The sequence below is a fragment of the Pleurodeles waltl genome, chromosome 8, assembly GCF_031143425.1.
Source record: "Pleurodeles waltl isolate 20211129_DDA chromosome 8, aPleWal1.hap1.20221129, whole genome shotgun sequence".
In the NCBI taxonomy this organism is placed as follows: domain Eukaryota; kingdom Metazoa; phylum Chordata; class Amphibia; order Caudata; family Salamandridae; genus Pleurodeles; species Pleurodeles waltl.
The window spans coordinates 451,450,825-451,472,313 of record NC_090447.1 but is presented as its reverse complement, the minus strand read 5'-3'; the positions used below and the strand labels follow the sequence as shown (position 1 = coordinate 451,472,313).

General features: G+C 41.4%; 1 protein-coding gene across 4 annotated transcripts in view; it reads left to right on the top strand.

The window, feature by feature from the left end:
- Positions 1-21,489, top strand: part of LOC138250027 (lysozyme g-like) — a 283,730-nt gene that overhangs the window by 146,141 nt on the left and 116,100 nt on the right. For all 4 annotated transcript variants that reach the window (XM_069204385.1, XM_069204386.1, XM_069204387.1 and 1 more), the window contains exon 3: positions 19,027-19,125. In XM_069204385.1, the coding sequence (XP_069060486.1) occupies positions 19,027-19,125 (99 nt within the window). The remainder of the gene's footprint in view (positions 1-19,026; positions 19,126-21,489) is intronic.

Sequence of the window (21,489 nt, the reverse complement as noted above, 5' to 3'; positions counted from 1 at the left end):
TGCGATTCCACATTCCGCCCTCTGATACTCAATGACATATCTAAGGGTCATGGTGTATTGCTCTCATTTATACCTCTTGCTCGTCCCTGTTGTCATCCTTATATCTTTTTCTTCGATAATGTGTGTGTTTCTGGTGACAGTTTTTTTTTTCAAGAGTAGGGCCAGGAAGGATGGACAAACTGGTATGAGCACACATATCGTTATCAGTGCCACGATCCCTATCGCTAGTACCTCTACCAACCAGGTACCCCAACCCCTGAACCATGCTGCTTTTCGATCCAGCATTCCTCCGACGTCTGTCCCATCTGCCACTTTCCCAGATCCTTCTTCTACCTTTTTTATATCATCTATTTTCTTTCTTATATTCCCCACGTTGGTGTCCTCTTCCTGCGCACCCCGCCAAGTGTTCTCTTTTCCCCCTTCTGTAATTCTGTTCTATGCGCCATTTTTGGTAGCCTGAATGCTAGGTAGCAGGTACCTTGCCAACTTGCTGGCAATTAAAAAAAATACAGATGTCCCACATATAATAAATATTCCTTTGGGAGGTGTCAGGCCTATGGACAAGCCTGTTGTGTCATTTCTTTTGTAGTCCAGGCTCAATGTTGTATTGCAAATACTATGTCCCACATCAATTCCGTTTTTGATAGTGTCTGCGTTACCTCTTGAGCATTTGAAACACCATGGTGCCTTTATTTCTGTTTTTATGGCCAGGCATGGTATTTGTTGTTTTGAGCCATGATCCCTTTCAGTGTAACCCTTCCCTCTTTCTGTTGTAAATGCACTCAATAAATTCTCTTCTTCTTTCTTCGGATCTAATCTCCTACACTTCTTTCTTCTCCTTCTATCTTCTTCCTTCAATTTATTTTACACTCTTTCTACCAATTTTCCTTGCATATCACCTACATAAGGTTAATTTTCCAAACCATAGTCATCCCTTTTTTCTCCTCATTTCTCCTTTGTTTATATTTTCTCTTATTCTCTCCCTTTTTCTTTTCCCTGTTCTCATTCCTTTTAAATTTCCCCCTAACATATTATCTAATATGTTACATGCCACGAATGCTGTGAGGGACATTTAAGTGTAATTTCTTTTCTCCTGGCTAGTGGTCGGTGGGTGCGTACATATATAACAATCAGACACATTTGCTAGTTCTTTGTACATTGATACCATTTGCACAAATGTATTGTCCTTATAATCTTCTCCATCTTCTTTCCATTTTGTATATTTCACCCATTTTGTTTTATCCTCCACCCTCTCATGTTGTTTTGAGATATTGTTGTTCTCACCACCGGTTGCTCTTTCACCTTGGCCACTTTTGGGGATGTAGTGTTCCTGGTCGAGCCATGGAATATGTATGTCGTCTTTATATACTATAAGGATTGTTGTTAGTACTATAGCTGCTACCGGGGTGAGTAATGCTGTGACCACCACGGGCCACTTCTTCTGCTCCTTTTTCTTACGTTGTAATCTGAAATCCATGTCGCCTTATAGGGTGTGGTCGGATGTGGCTAGCACTTGAAACCAGTTCTATTGGTATGTAACCTTTGGTACCTCCTTATTCCTGTAGGAGTGCCACACGAGTAGTCTATTCCTTCTGTATATTTTCGGGGCGACGTTGAATGCTATTTGACACTTGTAGTTATGCAGAGTATAAAGGGATGAATCCCAATGTCCAGTTCTAAGGGAGCTGGGTGCGATAGTCCACTGACCCGAGGGATGGCCCTTTTGTCTTTTTTTTGCTATATTCCTAATTGGAAGAGGCACCTCCCAATGGGGCTACAAGCCGCACTGATCCTAGTGACCAGCCACTTCCGTAGGACTGGGATCTGTACCTCTTGGTGCAAATTATCTAGCGGACTTTTAGTATTCTGTTCATTTATATCCTGATGTCTTTAATACTTAAGTGGCCTTGCTTGACTCTCCGACTCCTGTGGAGAGTAGCACGAGCAGTTCTGAAAGAGTATCCTGGTGTTGTGAAGGACCCGCTTGCCTCCTCTGACTCCTGTGGGGTTGCAGCACAAGCAGTCCAAGAACAATGTTCTGGTGTACTGGGGAACCCGCTTACACTCTCCGACTCCTGTGGGAGTGTAGCACAAGCAGTTCCGTCAGTGTTGGCTGGCGGCGCTTGTTGAACGAAGGTTGTACCGCTGTGGTGAAGTTGGCATTACTCTCGTCTGCAACTTTGTTGGCGGCTGGTCGTCCTTTGGTCCAGCGGCCTTCTTGGTGTGTGAGGTATGGACCCAGGATGTGATGCCTCACACTTGACTGCTGTGGCTGTTGTCAACAGGACTTGGTGTGGTCCCTTCCACCATGGTTGAAGGCAGTGACGTCTGGTGTGGCCTTTACCCACAACCAGTCTCCAGGATGCAGTCGTGTTCCGGTGGTGTACCTTTTTGGTGTAGTAGCTGTGGATCCAGGAGGTCAGTCCCTCCTACTTCTCAGGTGACCCAAACCCAGTCTCCCTGTTGGAGATCATGTCCAGGTAGTGTTGTCCAGCCAGGAAGGGCCTGCAGCACCTAATGCTGAAGGTAAGGCAAACTGCTTTCAAAATGTCTTATCAGATAATAACTTCTCAGCACCAGACATGTTCATAGGCCAGTCAAACAGTATCTCAGTCGGTGCTCACTTTGACAACCTTGTCAAGGGTGCCTTTCTTGACCAATGAAGCAAGCGGTAGTGCATCAATCTAGAACCGCTCAGCAGAAGCACAAAATCTTATAAAGGGACATATCTGACTGGTTTATGGGGTAACTAGCACACTCTTAAACTGAAATCAACACTCAAAAAATAAATAACAATTACACTCAGTAACAGTGGAATATTCACACAAACTATTTCACCAAACAAATGGTGATCCAAAGGTCAGGAGAAAACACATGTTACACTGGTATACAGCCAGTATATTTTTTTAACATAGCATTGTATCCTATTATTCTATTTCAACACCCTGAATATCTGCATCAATGCTGGAAGGGTTGGGACTTTGCAGGCATCACCGCCATCAGAAGTCACTTCCCCTTTCTCGTACAAGTGTGATGTTCTGAAATGCTGATGTTCCTTTAAGATATTATATTTATTTTATTTATTTATATTTGGCACCCTCATCATCAGAAGTATATTACTAATAGCTGTATTGCAGTACTACATAGCACATCCTAAGGTAGTAATAACTCTATCCTAATATAGGTATGTTCAATACCCAAAACCAGTTTGGAGAATATTTAGTTGCAATCTACCAACACATGAAGGCAATCCATGTCACTGTGCACATTAAGATGTACCACGGAAGACTCCCATTAATTATGAAAACATAAAACGTAACATAGACAGACGGATACAGAAACCACATCTTCTCGTCCATGTTCTGAAACCTAGGAAAAAACATGGATAGAAAAATACTCTTCCTGCCGCCAATTACAGTATATGCACATATATATACGTAGATACATACATCCTGCGTCCAGGGTGTATATAAAAAAAAAATCCTATAAACTTTAAAATTAACTAACCTTCAGCTGTACATTTATTCTACAATTCTACTTGGTCCGTCATGGTAACATATAGCAACAATCCGTGGCTTTGCCCTTGGAGCCATGCCCAGAGTCTGTGGTTTTCAGAAATGGGGAAGGTAATCTTAACTGCCACAATTTAATACAGGAACGGGACCTCGCAGATAAATGCATAAAATAAAATACCATAAAAATAAAACACATTTGTGACAAATGTGCTGCATTTTTACCCATTCATTGCCCTTTTGACACCCTTGTTGCACTCACATGACTTCAACATACTACATGTACTGCAGATGTTTAAACATCCACTTGTGTTATTTTCTTTTAGCCTCTTATTAAGTGAAATCGATCATTCACAAACACGTCATGTGTAATTATTATTACTGCACTAATATTTTTATTTTAAATATCAATACACCTTAGTAGAACTTTGTTATCACATAACTAACTCACTCTACACCCCAACAAGAACCCACATTTTTATATATCTATTATTTCCTTATGTTATTTACTATTCAGCACATAGTAACTCTTCTGTTAATTTCTATATCTCTTCTGTCATTGAACATGACTAAATTATTAGTATGTACTCTATAGAGCTATGAAGAAATACACAACCAGGGGTATGGAATTACCGTAAACAAATGCCCAGCACAATTCTTCCAGAATGCTCTCTCATCAGATGCAAATATCTGCAGAAACCTGAAAGCAAAATTTGCTATTCCCTGCTTTCAAAATATCTTCACAAACAATGTAACTAGGAAAGAAACATTCTGCTAAACTACCATGATATTTTAGGTGTCATTTCTTTGAAGCATCACTTAGTAAAATGTGCGGATGCATGGTGGTATTTCCAAAATTTATATTCATAACAGGAAAAATCAATGTAACCTTTTCATCAAAGTTACACATTGCCATAGTAGTTTCTGGCATGAACAAAACTACTTTGTGCCAATATTCTTCGTATAGAAGAGCAGAATGGTGTCACTACCACTGAAGCCAGTCAAGAAACAGAGAGACAGAATTCAAATAACAAAAGGTCTGTGATAACCAGTTTATGGCAGAATTCTTAAAGAAAATCACAAAGTGCACCCATGGTATCTGTTCCTGCATTAGTGCAGATTTACAGCTTTTATACATGAGCTAGCATTTAATGAGGCAGACCAGGAAATCGAACTCCTAGACAATATTTGTAAACACCATTTTAGCAGGAGGAAAATATGCATGTGTTTTTACAGGACAAGTAGACTGATGACACAAACTTTCTCATGGACAATTAGACATTTTATAAAATTCCACACTCCTGACAACATATTGTTAACTGCTGCAAATGAATCCTCTGTTCCCTCCAGACTAAATTTGTTCACTGTAAGAATTTTGGCAACCTTTGCACGGGTCAAATATTTTTAAATGTAATCCCTACATAAGAAAGTTCTTATTTGTTGTACACACCTGTTGTTCCTAACCTTTTTACTTCTGGGGACCACCAGTGAAACATTACTGGAAGCCAGGTACCCCCAAGCAATTTGCACAATTTAAATTTCAAACATGAAATAATTCTTTTATATTGAAAAAATATGCAAAAATCTAAACATTTTATTGGAAATGTTGGTGCTGCATCTTGGTGACCAACTTTTCAATTTTTATTTTTATTTAGGAAAGGTGAATCCTTCGGGCAATTTTTTTAAAATTATCTCCGGGGCTATTTCTGGTATTATTTTTAGGTACATAATATCTAAGAAATCTTTTATACATAAATATGTGGTGTGAAAAGGAAGTAAACCATAAGTGCCTCTCTTCTCTCCCTATCCTTTTTGTCACATTTAATTAATTTTTATTATAGCATCTCTCATACCAGTGTAGGTGTTGGAGCACTTTACAGGGGAGTACAAGGTGTAGGATTCACATGGCATCCACACTGGTAGGCATTTTCCTAAGAGTGCTTGGTCTGGAGAAGCAAAAACTCAGCATTCAGAACACTACACAGTCGTTAGCGTTGTCTTTAAAAATAAGAATGTATTTCTACACAGGCAAACCCTTTGTTTTTTTTCTTTTGAGCAGCATAAGGAAAGTGAAAGACTGGGAAAAAACAGCTTTCTAATTTGTGCTATGCAGTTGGCATGCAGCTCCTTAATTGCAGTTCTTAGCTCACTGTGCTAGATTACTATTATGAACTGTACAGTAACTAAAGAATCTCTGTGACAAAAGCAGTAACCCACTGTGCCATCCACATAAAATACTGTTATTTTCATGATACACATCCTTTGCAGCCTGCATATTAACCATCTGCACTACCTTTCAGTCAAAAATGCCACTGTCCAAAACTCTCATTCCTCCCCAGCAGGTACATTAATCACTGGAGTTATCTTGATGCTTTTATTTTCGCTGTACAATGCTCTTTGCAGTGCTTTTAAAGCCATTAACAAGTAATAAAGTCTGAATTTTGTGTCTTATTACGTGTGATAACTTAACAATTAAACTTACATTTTCTACAGTGTGTAAGCATGTTACAGCCATCCCTTATCTACTTGCAAACCTTTCCCATACTCAGTCTAGTGCCAAATGATAGTGTAGTAATTGGAGTACTGGTCACATATTTCTCAGGCCAGTGTATCGCCTTCTTACAATCCTCCCACAAATCTCATGGTACAATAATGCTAAACAATGTATCCAGATCCTTCCAAAGCAGCCCTTCCCATGGCTATTATTCTGTTTAACTCTGTACATTTTTATGTACGTTGAGACACTGTGTCTTGTGATCTCCAGCTGTGTGTTTGTATTGCTGAGCACCTCCTTCCACATCTTGATGTTATGGATTGTGTGATGTGCATATATGGACATATCCCATAGTAATTTGTGTGATCCCTCTCGCCCCTTGCCAATACACCTTTCCATTTCATTTGATATCTGTTCGTACTTCTGTTCATGTTTTCTAATTGCGTTAGCCACTTCCTCTTTACCCTGGCTATGGAATAACTGTCTGATTCTTTCACAAGGTCTCTTACGTTTTGCTTTTATTTTTCACTTCCTCATCCATCAAACGCCATGCCAGGGTGCGGCTTTCACGTTCCGTCTCTGCCTGCTGTTGTAGAGGCAGCTCAGAGTGTTTGGTCCATGTTGTGGTGCCCTCAGGCTGTAGTGTATTTGCCAAATGTCCTCCAACAAAATTGATGTTTTGTTCCTGTGACTGTGCACTCGCCACAGGAAGAGAGCTTGACAAGCCCCTATTTTCTCTATTTTTTTTTTCTTCGTCCTCCAATCTTCCCTGCCCTTGTCAGCCCCCCCACCATGTGGAGGAAACCATTCTTCAGTTCAGTTTTTTTTTTTTTTTTTTTTATCCTCCACATACAGGACAGCCCCACATTCAAGGGACATCCCATATACTACTAGTATGTAGGCGGCATTGGAAAGCACCACACATGTCCGCAAAGCCACAGAAACACTACTGTCAGTTTCCTTGCAAAGTCAAAGTCTAAGTACAGTAGTGCATATAGGCCTTCTTTCACCGCTATTTGGTATGCTGGACTGTCCTTGGGGCTATGTTGATGTGTCTCTAGTTTGCCTTTACTAAGAGGGTTCCTCGTGACTGTCTTACCCTAGCCTTTTGTTACATAACACGAAGACAATTACAATCACTCCAGAAAACAGTAGGATGTCGGTGTATTTTTTTTACACCGCTCATACCCCATGACACAGAAGGGATAACAATGGGTACATTCACGCACAGAGCCTCTCTCTGCCAGCCGCAATTATTTATTAGTAAAAGCAGGAAGCAAGCCGGTCTGCATTCATGCCACAATTTCAGCCAGCCATGTCCACCTTTGCTCACACAAAGTTTGAAATCTCCTTATCTCTTTTATTCTCTCCTTTTTTCTTTTCCCTGTTCTCATTCCTTCTAAATTTCCCCCTAACATATTATCTAATATGTTACATGCCACGAATGCTGTGAGGGGCATTTAAGTGTAATTTCTTTTATCCTGGGTAGTGGACGATAGGTGCGTACATATATAACAATCAGACACATTTGCTAGTTCTTTGTACATTGATACCATTTGCACAAATGTATTGTCCTTATAATCTTCTCCATCTTCTTTCCATTTTGTATATTTCACCCATTTTGTTTTATCCTCCACCCTCTCATGTTGTTTTGAGATATTATTGTTCTCACCACCGGTTGCTCTTTCACCTTGGCCACTTTTGGGGATGTAGTGTTCCTGGTCGAGCCATGGGATATGTATGTCGTCTTTATATCCTATCAGGATTGTTGTTAGTACTATAGCTGCTACCGGGGTGAGTAATGCTGTGACCACCACGGGCCAATTCTTCTGCTCCTTTTTCTTACGTTGTAATCTGAAATCCATGTCGCCTTATAGGGTGTCGTCGGATGTGGCTAGCACTTGAAACCAGTTCTATTGGTATGTAACCTTTGGTTCCTCCTTATTCCTGTAGGAGTGTCGCACGAGTAGTCTATTCCTTCTGTATATTTTCGGGGCGACGTTGAATGCTATTTGACACTTGTAGTTATGCAGAGTATAAAGGGATGAATCCCAATGTCCAGTTCTAAGGGAGTTGGGTGCGATAGTCCACTGACCCGAGGGATGGCCCTTTTGTCCTATTTTTGCTATATTCCTAATTGGAAGAGGCACCTCCCAATGGGGCTACAAGCCGCACTGATCTTAGTGACCAGCCGCTTCTGTAGGACTGGGATCTGTACCTCTTGGCGCAAATGTTTCTAGCGGACTTTTAGTATTCTGTTCATTTATATCCTGATGTCTTTAATACTTAAGTGGCCTTGCTTGACTCTCCGACTCCTGTGGAGAGTAGCACGAGCAGTTCTGAAAGAGTATCCTGGTGTCTTGAAGGACCCGCTTGCACCCTCCGACTACTGTGGGTTTGCAGCACGAGCAGTCCAAGAACAATGTTCTGGTGTAGTGGGGAACCCGCTTACACTCTCCGACTCCTGTGGCAGTGTAGCACGAGCAGTTCCGTCAGTGTTGGCTGGTGGCGCTTGTTGAACGAAGGTTGTACCGCTGTGGTGAAGTTGGCATTACTCTCGTCGGCAAATTTGTTGGCGGCTGGTCGTCCTTTGGTCCAGCGGCCTTCTTGGTGTGTGAGGTATGGACCCAGGATGTGATGCCTCACACTTGACTGCTGTGGCTGTTGTCAACAGGGCTTGATGTGGTCCCTTCCACCGTGGTTGAAGGCAGTGACGGCTGGTGTGGCCTTTCCCCACATCCAGTCTCCAGGATGCAGTCGTGTTCCGGTGGTGTACCTTTTTGGTGTAGTAGCTGTGGGTCCAGGAGGTCAGTCCCTCCTACTTCTCAGGTGACCCAAGCCCAGTCTCCCTGTTGGAGATCATGTTCAGGTAGTGTTGTCCAGCCAGGAAGGGCCTGCAGCACCTAATGCTGAAGGTAAGGCAAACTGCTGTCAAAATGTCTCATCAGATAATAACTTCTCAGCACCAGACATGTTCATAGGCCAGTCAAACAGTATCTCAGTCGGTGCTCACTTTGACAACTTTGTCAAGGGTGCCTTTCTTGACCAATGAAGCAAGCGATAGTGCATCAATCTAGAACCGCTCAGCAGATGCACAAAATCTTATACAGGGACATATCTGACTGGTTTATGGGGTAACTAGCACACTCTTAAACTGAAATCAACACTCAAAAAATAAATAACAATTACACTCAGTAACAGTGGAATATTCACACAAACTATTTCACCAAACAAATGGTGATCCAAAGGTCAGGAGAAAACACATGTTACACTGGTATACAGCCAGTATATTTTTTTAACATAGCATTGTATCCTATTATTCTATTTCAACACCCTGAATATCTGCATCAATGCTGGAAGGGTTGGGACTTTGCAGGCATCACCGCCATCAGAAGTCACTTCCCCTTTCTCGTACAAGTGTGATGTTCTGAAATGCTGATGTTCCTTTAAGATATTATATTTATTTTATTTGTTTATATTTGGCACCCTCATCATCAGAAGTATATTACTAATAGCTGTATTGCAGTACTACATAGCACATCCTAAGGTAGTAATAACTCTATCCTAATATAGGTATGTTCAATACCCAAAACCAGTTTGGAGAATATTTAGTTGCAATCTACCAACACATGAAGGCAATCCATGTCACTGTGCACATTAAGATGTACCACGGAAGACTCCCATTAATTGTGAAAACATAAAATGTAACATAGACAGACGGATACAGAAACCACATCTTCTCGTCCATGTTCTGAAACCTAGGAAAAAACATGGATAGAAAAATACTCCTCCTGCCGCCAATTATATGCACATATATATATACGTAGATACATACATCCTGCGTCGAGGGTGTATATAAAAAAAATAATCCTATAAACTTTCAAATTAACTAACATTCAGCTGTACATTTATTCTACAATTCTACTTGGTCCGTCATGGTAACATATCGCAACAATCCGTGGCTTTGCCCTTGGAGCCATGCCCAGAGTCTGTGGTTTTCAGAAATGGGGAAGGTAATCTTAACTGCCACAATTTAATAAAGGGACGGGACCTCGCAGATAAATGCATAAAATAAAATACCATAAAAATAAAACACATTTGTGACAAATGTGCTGCATTTTTACCCATTCATTGCCCTTTTGACACCCTTCTTGCACTCACATGACTTCAACATACTACATGTACTGCAGATGTTTAAACATCCACTTGTGTTATTTTCTTTTAGCCTCTTATTAAGTGAAATCGATCATTCACTAACACGTCATGTGTAATTATTATTACTGCACTAATATTTTTATTTTAAATATCAATACACCTTAGTAGAACTTTGTTATCACATAAATACCTCACTCTACACCCCAACAAGAACCCACATTTTTATATATCTATTATTTCCTTATATTATTTGCTATTCAGCACATAGTAACTCTTCTGTTAATTTCTATATCTCTTCGGTCATTGAACATGACTAAATTATTAGTATGTACTCTATAGAGCTATGAAGAAATACACAACCAGGGGTATGGAATTACCGTAAACAAATGCCCAGCACAATTCTTCCAGAATGCTCTCTCATCTGATGCAAATATCTGCAGAGACCTGAAAGCAAAATTTGCTATTCCCTGCTTTCAAAATATCTTCACAAACAATGTAACTAGGAAAGAAACATTCTGCTAAACTACCATGATATTTTAGGTGTCATTTCTTTGAAGCATCATTTAGTAAAATGTGCGGATGCATGGTGGTATTTCCAAAATGTATATTCACAACAGGAAAAATCAATGTAACCTTTTCATCAAAGTTACACATTGCCATAGTAGTTCCTGGCATGAACAAAACTACTTTGTGCCAAAACTACTTTGTGCCAATATTCTTCGTATGGAAGAGCAGAATGGTGTCACTACCACTGAAGCCAGTCAATAAACAGAGAGACAGAATTCAAATAACAAAAGGTCTGTAATAACCAGTTTATGGCAGAATTCTTAAAGAAAATCACAAAGTGCACCCATGGTATCTGTTCCTGCATTAGTGCAGATTTACAGCTTTTATACATGAGCTAGCATTTAATGAGGCAGACCAGGAAATCGAACTCCTAGACAATATTTGTAAACACCATTTTAGCAGAAGGAAAATATGCATGTGTTTTTACAGGACAATTAGACTGATGACACAAACTGTCCCATGGACAATTAGACATTTTATAAAATTCCACACTCCTGACAACATATTGTTAACTGCTGCAAATGAATCCTCTGTTCCCTCCAGACTAAATTTGTTCACTGTAAGAATTTTGGCAACCTTTGCATGGGTCAAATATTTTTAAATGTAATCCCTACATAAGAAAGTTCTTATTTGTTGTACACACCTGTTGTTCCTAACCTTTTTACTCCTGGGGACCACCAGTGAAACATTACTGGAAGCCAGGTACCCCCAAGCAATTTGCACAATTTAAATTTCAAACATGAAATAATTCTTTTATATTGAAAAAATATGCAAAAATCTAAACATTTTATTGGAAATGTTGATGCTGCATCTCGGCGACTAACTTTTCAATTTTTATTTTTATTTAGGAAAGGTGAATCCTTCAGGCAATTTTTTTAAAATTATCTCAGGGGCTATTTCTGTTATTATTTTTAGGTACATAATCTCTAAGAAATCTTTTATACATAAATATGTGGTGGGGAAAGGAAGTAAACCTTAAGTGCCACTCTTCTCTCCCTATCCTTTTTGTCACATTTAATTATTTTTTATTATAGCATCTCTCATACCAGTGTAGGTGTTGGAGCACTTTACAGGGGAGTACAAGGTGTAGGATTCACATGGCATCCACACTGGTAGGCATTTTTCTAAGAGTGCTTGGTCTGGAGAAGCTCAAACTCAGCATTCAGAACACTACACAGTCGTTAGCGTTGTCTTTAATAATAAGAATGTATTTCTACACAGGCAAACCCTTTGTTTTTTTTCTTTTGAGCAGCATAAGGAAAATGAAAGACTGGGAAAAAACAGCTTTCTAATTTGTGCTATGCAGTTGGCGTGCAGCTCCTTAATTGCAGTTCATAGCTCACTGTGCTAGATTACTATTATGAACTGTACAGTAACTAAAGAATCTCTGTGACAAAAGCAGTAACCCACTGTGCCAGCCACATAAAATACTGTTATTTTCATGATACACATCCTTTGCAGCCTGCATATTAACCATCTGCACTACCTTTCAGTCAAAAATGCCACTGTCCAAAACTCTCATTCCTCCCCAGCAGGTACATTAATCACTGGAGTTATCTTGACGTTTTTATTTTCGCTGTACAATGCTCTTTGCAGTGCTTTTAAAGCCATTAACAAGTAATACAGTCTGAATTTTGTGTCTTATTACGTGTGATAACTTAACAATTAAACTTAAATTTTCTACAGTGTGTAAGCATGTTACAGCCATCCCTTGTCTACTTGCAAACCTTTCCCATACTCAGTCTAGTGCCAAATGATAGTGTAGTAATTGGAGTACTGGTCACATATTTCTCAGGCCAGTGTATCGCCTTCTTACAATCCTCCCACAAATCTCATGGTACAATAATGCTAAACAATGTATCCAGATCCTTCCAAAGCAGCCCTTCCCATGGCTATTATTCTGTTTAACTCTGTACATTTTTATGTAAGTCGAGAGACTGTGTCTTGTGATCTCCAGCTGTGTGTTTGTATTGCTGAGCACCTCCTTCCACATCTTGATGTTATGGATTGTGTGATGTGCATATATGGACATATCCCATAGTTATTTGTGTGATCCCTCTCGCCCCTTGCCAATACACCTTTCCATTTCATTTGATATCTGTTCGTACTTCTGTTCATGTTTTCTAATTGCGTTAGCCACTTCCTCTTTACCCTGGCTATGGAATAACTGTCTAATTCTTTCACAAGGTCTCTTACGTTTTGCTTTTATTTTTTACTTCCTCATCCATCAAACGCCATGCCAGGGGGCCGCTTTCACGTTCCGTCTCTGTCTGCTGTTGTAGGGGCAGCTCAGAGAGTTTGGTCCCTGTTGTGGTGCCCTCAGGCTGTAGTGTATTTCCCAAATGTCCTCCAACAAAATCGATGTTTTGTTCCTGTGACTGTGCACTCGCCACAGGAAGAGAGCTTGACAAGCCCCTATTATCTCTATTTTTTTTTTCTTCGTCCTCCAATCTTTCCTGCCCTTGTCAGCCCCCCCACCATGTGGAGGAAACCATTCTTCAGTTCAGTTTATTATTATTATTATTTTTTTTTTTTTATCCTCCACATACAGGACAGCCCCACATTCAAGGGACATCCCATATGCTACTAGTATGTAGGCGGCATTGTAAAGCACCACACATGTCCGCAAAGCCACAGAAACACTACTGTCAGTTTCCTTGCAAAGTCAAAGTGTAAGTACAGTAGTGCATATAGGCCTTCTTTCACCGCTATTTGGTATGCTGGACTGTCCTTGGGGCTATGTTGACGTGTCTCTAGTTTGCCTTTACTAAGAGGGTTCCTCGTGACTGTCTTACCCTAGCCTTTTGTTACATAACACAAAGACAATTACAATCGCTCCAGAAAACAGTAGGATGTCGGTGTATTTTTTTTACACCGCTCATACCCCATGACACAGAAGGGATAACAATGGGTACATTTACGCACGCAGCCTCTCTCTGCCAGCTGCAATTATTTATTAGTAAAAGCAGGAAGCAAGCCGGTCTGCATTCATGCCACAATTTCAGCCAGCCATGTCCACCTTAGCTCACACAAAGTTTGAAATCAGACAGTACCCAAGGTGCTAGTGACGGCGTCCACACTGGCGTCCTTTGGGGCGAATCAAGAGATGACAGAATAGTCAGGAGGGAAAGATAAAAAATATCACACCCTCCTTTCCTGCCCTGGGGCAGGGTGCGGCTGTATGATATTGGAAGCTGGACCAGATCCTTGGCCAGTGACACACAGATAATGCAATAGCGGTGAACAAGTCAGGCAACCACATGTGACGGCAGAACCATAGACAAGGGTCACAGTACAACTAGCCCTGTGGGGTGATCCTACTCCCACCCCTTGTATCAATATGTAGTGAGTGCAGGGGGGTGTTTGTACTGTGTGATGTTTGCAGATTAAATCAGTCAATTGTCTTAAAAATCTGTATTATGTCGCCCAGGAGTCCACCCACCTAGTCTTAAATTTTCTAAAAATTCTTATCCTAAATCGCAAATGCATGCAGTCAAAATAAATCACAGTACACCACCTTGTGGTGAACCCTTCCTTCATGAATCAAAATCCACTTTCGCACACACACGTATTTATAGCTCAAAAACCACTTTCACACACACATACGTGATCAAACCAGCATCTTTATTTTACACCATTTCACATGAGTAGCCGATAGTTCAATATGCCATAAGCATTGTTCAAAGAGCTGCAATATCACAGGAAACAGATAACATAACAATTGTTTAACACGACAAACAGAGCCTGCCTGCTCCACTGGAATGAACAACTATCATCCAGTTACTGGAATGAACCACTATCACTCCTATACACACAAGGACGCTGACAACACCTGCCAGTTCCTCTTAAATATACACATAGACCCTGGAACGGACCACTACCATTCCATTCCACATCAGGGCAACGCCCTTTTAACCTGGGGTTGGCTTGGCGCCTACAACACCCTCTCTGGCCAGAGTTATCCGCCCCAGCCCCTACGGCTGGGGACTGCAAACAGCGACTCGCGCTGTGTTCTGAAGCAACACCGCTAGTTGCCTCTATTCCTCGGACTTTGTTTTTAACAGTAACAAGCTACATGAAATACAGGAAGCTATTCTAAGTATACAGCTGCAGCGCAGGGAGGAAGGAAATGGTGTAATACAATGGAAGGACCAAATTAACACAGAATGCTAGCAGCCGGCGGACGGCTATAGTTAACTATCTGAATGTTTTCACGAGGTGCATTATCGGAGCCCGCAACAGAGGACAACAGAGGAAGAAATGCCCTTGGCATGCCACCGGAGACAGAGAAAAAAAATGTCATTATAAAAAGCAGGCTAAGGGGTACGGCAAATAGAAATATTAACCATAAATGCATAACCACTCTATGCAGGAAACATATTAGCGAAACACCCCAGTTACCTCCCTGTTTCGCAATATTTACACCAAAAATACAGTAGAGCAAACAGCGAGAGCAGGACCACGAAGCAGCAATAGATACTCACGACAGCTCCAGCCTCCGTCGCAGGAGGGGCCCTGTCCAATGGGTCAACTGTCACCCCAACCGAAACAGGAGCCGGGCTGAAGGGAGCTATCCGCTGAACGAGACCGCATTCTTCCACCAAATGTAGAAGCCTAATTATTCAGCACCCATTCAGGATACAAACGACCGTTAGCCAGCTCTTTCTAGATAAACATTTAATAATTCATTAGGGATAGAATAGAAAGACATGTACATGGAGGATGCTCTGTACTAGTGTACACGAACAGCCTACTACAAGGAAGTAATACACGATCTTTTATAGTATTAAACCACAAACATAATTCAACGTCTTATTGGTTCTTTGGCTTTGATGTATGATTGACTTATGACTACTTCTCCATTATGGCTGAGGTAGTTTTTCCTATCATACCATATATAGCAACAAAAAGCATAGAAAAGGATTTTACACAAGGTGGCCTACGTGCCTAATATCACATGGTCCGTCTTGTGACAGAACTTGAGAACATCACGTACTCAGACTGGTACTTTCCAGAAGGGAGATTGCTTCAGCTATCATGCAATGACGATGATATTTCATGATGGCTGTTCAGAGAGCAAGCCTTGCAACATAATGCGTTCCTAGCAGTAGCAAATTACATTTGTAGGCCTCTTTACTTAATGATAGGCCTGTGCAGAGATTGTCATTGTGTATCACAGGGGCCACTAGGCATAGCATACCTAAGAACTGTAAAATGCAATTCCACACACGCAATTCCATTGGAGAGTAGATCCACGCAGCCGGATGTCATTGCCTTATGTGCCTGCGGATGCAGGGGACTGATTCCTTCACTTCAAGGGAGATTCCTTCTTTCTTCTTAGTGCAGCTGAAGTCTTGGCAACCCCAGAGGATGCTTAGCTGTGGAAATGTTGCAGTTGCTGGAAGGAGCTGGAGAAACAATGTTGCAAGTTGAGGTTGTCTTGGGTGTTGCAGGCTTGTTCGGTTCCTGAGTAGTCCAGTTGCGGTTCCAGCTGCCAGGAGCAGCAGAGGTCAATGTAGAGGAGTCCTGGTGGAGTCTTGCATGCCAAATCTGGGGACCGACCCGCAAGGGAGTCACTGAATAGCCCTAACAGTGGGATTGTTCACTCTGCAGGGTGAACACCTATCAGAGGGGGCCACTGGTGTCAGTCACCAGTCCTGACCAACCAGATGCTCCCCAGGACCTCTGCACATCTTGTTTCTAAGATGGCAGAATCAAGTGGCCACCTGGAGGAGCTCTGGGCACCACCCCTGGGATGGTGATGGATAGGGGAGTGGCCACTCCCCTTTCCTTTATGTGGTTTCATGCCAGAGCAGGGACCCGGGGCCCTGGACTAGTACAAAATGGATTATGTAAGGAGGGCACCAGATGTGCCCTTAAGTGCAAACCGGGGGCTTGGGGAAGCTACCTCTCCCCAGCCTTGCAACACCTATTTTCAAGGGAGAGGGTGTTGCATCCCCTCTCCCACAGGAAATCCTTTCTTCTGTCTTCCCCTGCTTGAGCTGAACAAGCAGCAGTAGGGTCGAAAGCAGTCTGAGGGGCTGCAGAAGCTTGGGCTGCCTGCAAACCCTGGAAGACTGGTAGGAGCAATATTGGGTGGTCCTCTAAGTAGCCCCAGAGTGCATGGACTCATGCCACCAATACTGGCATTAGTATTGGGGTGTGATTTCTGACATGTTTCATACCAAACATGCCTAGGTTCAGAGATACCATTATGTAGCTGGACCACAGGCAGTGAGTGACCTGTGGCCAGTACCCAGTACACGGGTAAAATGGCTTCTCTGCACTTATGAAGTCCAGTGCATTGGAACTGGAGTTTGTAGGGGTACCTTTGCTCATGCAGGGCTGCCCCACACACAGGGACCCTCACCATGCCCTTGGATTGCTGTACAGTTTCAAAAGCAAAGATGCCATCAACATTTATTTGGATGGCTAGCTGTGTTCTGAATGTGAATGTATACTGTTCTTGCATTGTAATGTAATATTCTTTAAAGATGTTGGTGTTCATTTCTGTTTCCTAAATTGGTACAAGGCTGGCTGCAGGTGTACTGAGAGCTACCCGAGATGGTGAGCTTGTCAAACGGATAGGCAGGGGAGCCGTTCCTCTTGGCTTAGTAGAAAGTGCAGCTGGATTTTAAGAGTCTGAGGGCCAGCAAGCAGAGCCAGTGGAGTTCTTTTAGGGTGAGGATGATTTGGCCATATTTCTTAAAACCCTTGATCATGCATCTTGCAGTGTGCATTATGCCCTTAAGAGGGGCCAGTGTGGAATGTGGCAGGCTATGGAGCAGGGCAGGCCATTGTCAACATTCAGATGCAAGTGTAACAGGGCTTGAATGGCATTTCTAAATTGGCTTTCCGGGAGTTACAGTTTTACTTTTTTTTAATAGAGAGAGCTGGTAATAGGCCATCTTGATTTTATTGGCTATAGGTTGAAGTTGAGGTCAGTGCCAGAGTGAATCTGAGTGACGTGACATTTGGTGAAAGTTGTGATTGGAATACATTCAGGTTCATGTTGTTGAGTTAGGTTTCAACTAGTTTTTGCTGTTGTTCTTAGCAAAAAATAGCAATTCTGTTTTAGTGGAGTAAAGATTCATATATGTGCTATACATCAAGGCATTAATGATTTGTAAGCAGCATTTGAGTCAGTGGATGAGTGGCACAGAGGAGGCTTTAAAATATATTGTGTGTCATTGGTGTCCTGGTGAACTTTGATGTTGTTTTCTATAAGTAGATAGCCCCAAGGGAATCCACACATTGGTTTGAGGTGATGGGGGACAAGATGGAACCCTGGGGGAGTCAGCCTATCATAGCGATCTTCGTGAAATAGGAGATGCCCATGTGGACAATGTAATAATTTCAAGTTATGGAGTCACCAGCACAATTGATTAGAGGAGCTTCTGTGACCAGTCCCAGCCTTGACCACTATGGGTAGTGGACATTTATATATTTTTTTTTAAATACAGCAGCGATTGATTATATGGAGAGTCTGCTGGAGATCAGGCCCTCCCAATTGCAAACATTTCTTTGGTGATAATCGCAAGGTAGGAACTTTCTACTGTTTTGTTTCTCAACATGCCCTAGTTCCCAGTGGTTTTAGGGCAAAACCATGTCATGCACTGTAGAAAACAAGTGTGCTGACTGATGCTGGACCTGACCAGAAGGTGAGTGAAAGACATTTTAAGATGCATGAACATGGAGAGGATCTGTGGTTGCTATTGTCAACGGAGGGTCTGATTAGATACACAACCTCTACTGATGGCAATCCGATATACATTTAAAACCATTTTCTATTGTATGGGTTTAACAGCTCAATAGAGTGTTACAAAATATAATTATCATGACACGCTGGATCCAACACAGTCAGATCTTAAAGGTCAGGAGATCTCCCAAAACAGGACATTTGTAAACCTTTTTAAAGACTACTACAGATCAAATCTCAGATTTGCATGAATTTTGTAGACACGGAAATATTTGCAATAATCGCGTTTGGTATGCTACAATGTTACCTCAAAAGAATGATGTGTAGGTAGGCCACAAAATTCTTTTCAATAATCCATAATTGGCCCATCCTTTCACAGATATGTACTTTTACCAATAGACTGCGCGAAATATTGCCCCATTGTGCCTTTGCCTGTCCATTATTAGCTTTATTAAGAAATGTATCATTTTACATGAAAGCTCAAAAGTGCTAGCTATGTGTTTGAGACCAAAACATTGAACAATCCAGGTTCCTATCGGTGAAATATGAACATTTCCAGTAGGTCCAGTTCTCATGAAATATCGATTTGTAATTTTCAGATCCTTTAAGTGCATGTGGATGCTATGGAAACATTGGAGCAATTGACACCACTGGCGCTTCCTGTCAAACTGCCTCCGGTGATAGGTTAGACTATTGCGGTAAGCATACATTTTGAAATTCTTTTTTTTTTTTTTTTTACAATATATGCGATGTCCTCAATCAGAAATATATTACCTTTATATAATGAATGAGTCAGAGAGCTACTTTATGAAGATGTCAATATTCTGTTTATACGTGAAGAGGAAGCGGCTAGCACAGGACGCCCTACTACTGGCCCCTTCTTTGTGGCAGCGTCTCAGCGGTAAAATCTTTACACCATAGCATGTTGGCCTGGCAGGATGGAGATCCTCAGTTATGGACTAGCTGCTTAGAGCGATTGTCTACAAGAGGGACACAGACGCTACCTCAGCCTTCAGCAGAGAACCAGCTGCCTTCTGCACTACTGTACGATCTGTCGGTGATGCCTCCTAGTGGTGGGCCTTCCAAGCAGATATGTGTGCCTTATAGCCAACTGAGACAGCTAGTGCCTTGGAGAGGGAGTTGGCACTGGCTTGTTAGTCAATAGACAAACATGTGCCAATGGCTAGCATCTCATTACTTCCTGGCTCACTATCTGAGTCTTACTATGTAAAATTTCAGCATCATTTTTTTGCATTTGTTCAACGGAAACTGCTCTATATCTCATTGCATTAAGAACACTGATGAGTCTGTGCATTGGTACACGCACACAATTTGTGCTCTGTTTTGCTCTGATTCAATTGTTCTATTTGTTATTACAGTCTAATACATTTAAGACAAGGTGGTGTACCAAGCAGCCATCCATGATTTTTGACTCAAAGCTTTAGGGGAGAGAACAACAGTGCCTTATCTTAGTAGATATGATGCTGTCTTTGTATCTCCCTTTTATGCAACTCAGCAACTTTGGTTGCTGTCCTGCATTGTGTGACTTCTAAGTACATTTACCTTATGATGTTCCAGAATGATTGAAGCATGTCCATGAATTACTTTTATGCACTCTGATAGAGTATCTGTCGTGCCTAGTGCGCATTGGCCGCCACTTGGTTTGACCGATGAGCCAAGTATCAAGTGCACAGCTCCCAATGTGAGTTAAGTCACACATAAATCTTCCTTGGTTCTTATCCTAAAGTCAAGCGCTCATTAGCACCAAATGTTATCCAAACTCTTCCAAAATCCTCTTCCTTTCATGCCAACTGATTTAGAAGCCAAGGCGGCTCGGCTAGGTAAACAGATGAACACCTGTAGGATAATATGTTCACAGAGCCAGAGATCTTCTCAAGATTCTGTGGCAACTGTGGCATGATTCATTATACAGTTCTGATGTAAGGAAGACTTTATGCTAAAATCAATTGTCTAGTCTTAGTCACTCGCATTAATTCACTAAGGCGCAGATTTAAAAAATGTGGCGCTGCACCCAGTGCATGGCCACTTTTCTTGCACCACTTAGCGCCCCCCTACCGTCACCATATGTGCGCCGTATTTAATATACGGCGCACCATGGCATAGGGCAGAGGGCAATAGCGTCAACATTTTTGATGCTATTGATGTACTGTTCAGGGTTAGTGCCAAAATGTTGGCGCTAACCCTGAACAGTACATAGGGCCTATTGTAACCAGTGGTGTACCTCCCTTTTACACCTGCACTGAGCAGGTGTTAAAAATGCAGTCAAAAATGGCACAAAGAAATCAAGGGTATACAAAGTGGTGCAATGCATGCATTGCGCCACTTCGTACATCTGGTGTGACGATTTTGGCCTCGTTGGGCCACATTAGCATCAAAACAATCACGCTAATGTGACGCAAGGAGGCGCTAGGCCCGCTTATATCTGGGCCAAAGAGTTCCTGCATTTGACACCCTTATCTGACCAGAGTTTTGAAATTCTAACTACCCCGTCAACCATTTTTTTAACATCGATTACTTATCGTGTTCTTCATCGAGAGTCGGGTAACACAAGTAAAGTACAAACAATAGTGCACTTCGAAAGTTAGCAAATGAACAAGCAACTATTTTCTCTCAAGGCTTCAATCGTCATCTTATTTTGAGGAATTTGTATGTGGTAGAAACTAATGTGATATTTTCAATTCTTCAACGCCTCGTTAGGGGTTGTAAACTGTCTAAAATACAATTAGCATACATATAATCTTTATTTGATAGTTAATTAAAACCATTAAAAAAATACAACAGTACCAATCAATACTTTAATCTGACAATCAAATCAGAATTATGTAAAATTGTGTGTTGAAAATATTTAAAAATATTATTACAATTATAGAAGTGAATTTCTATATTCCGTATGCTTTTGACATGGTCCTATGCACAGATCACTGCTGTTTATATTTATATAGTATGGTCCCTAGTTTCATCTAGTGGACATCTTTCGCAATACATATTTTTTAAATAGCTAGGTTATCATATCATAACAATATACATGTCAGCAGTGCTCG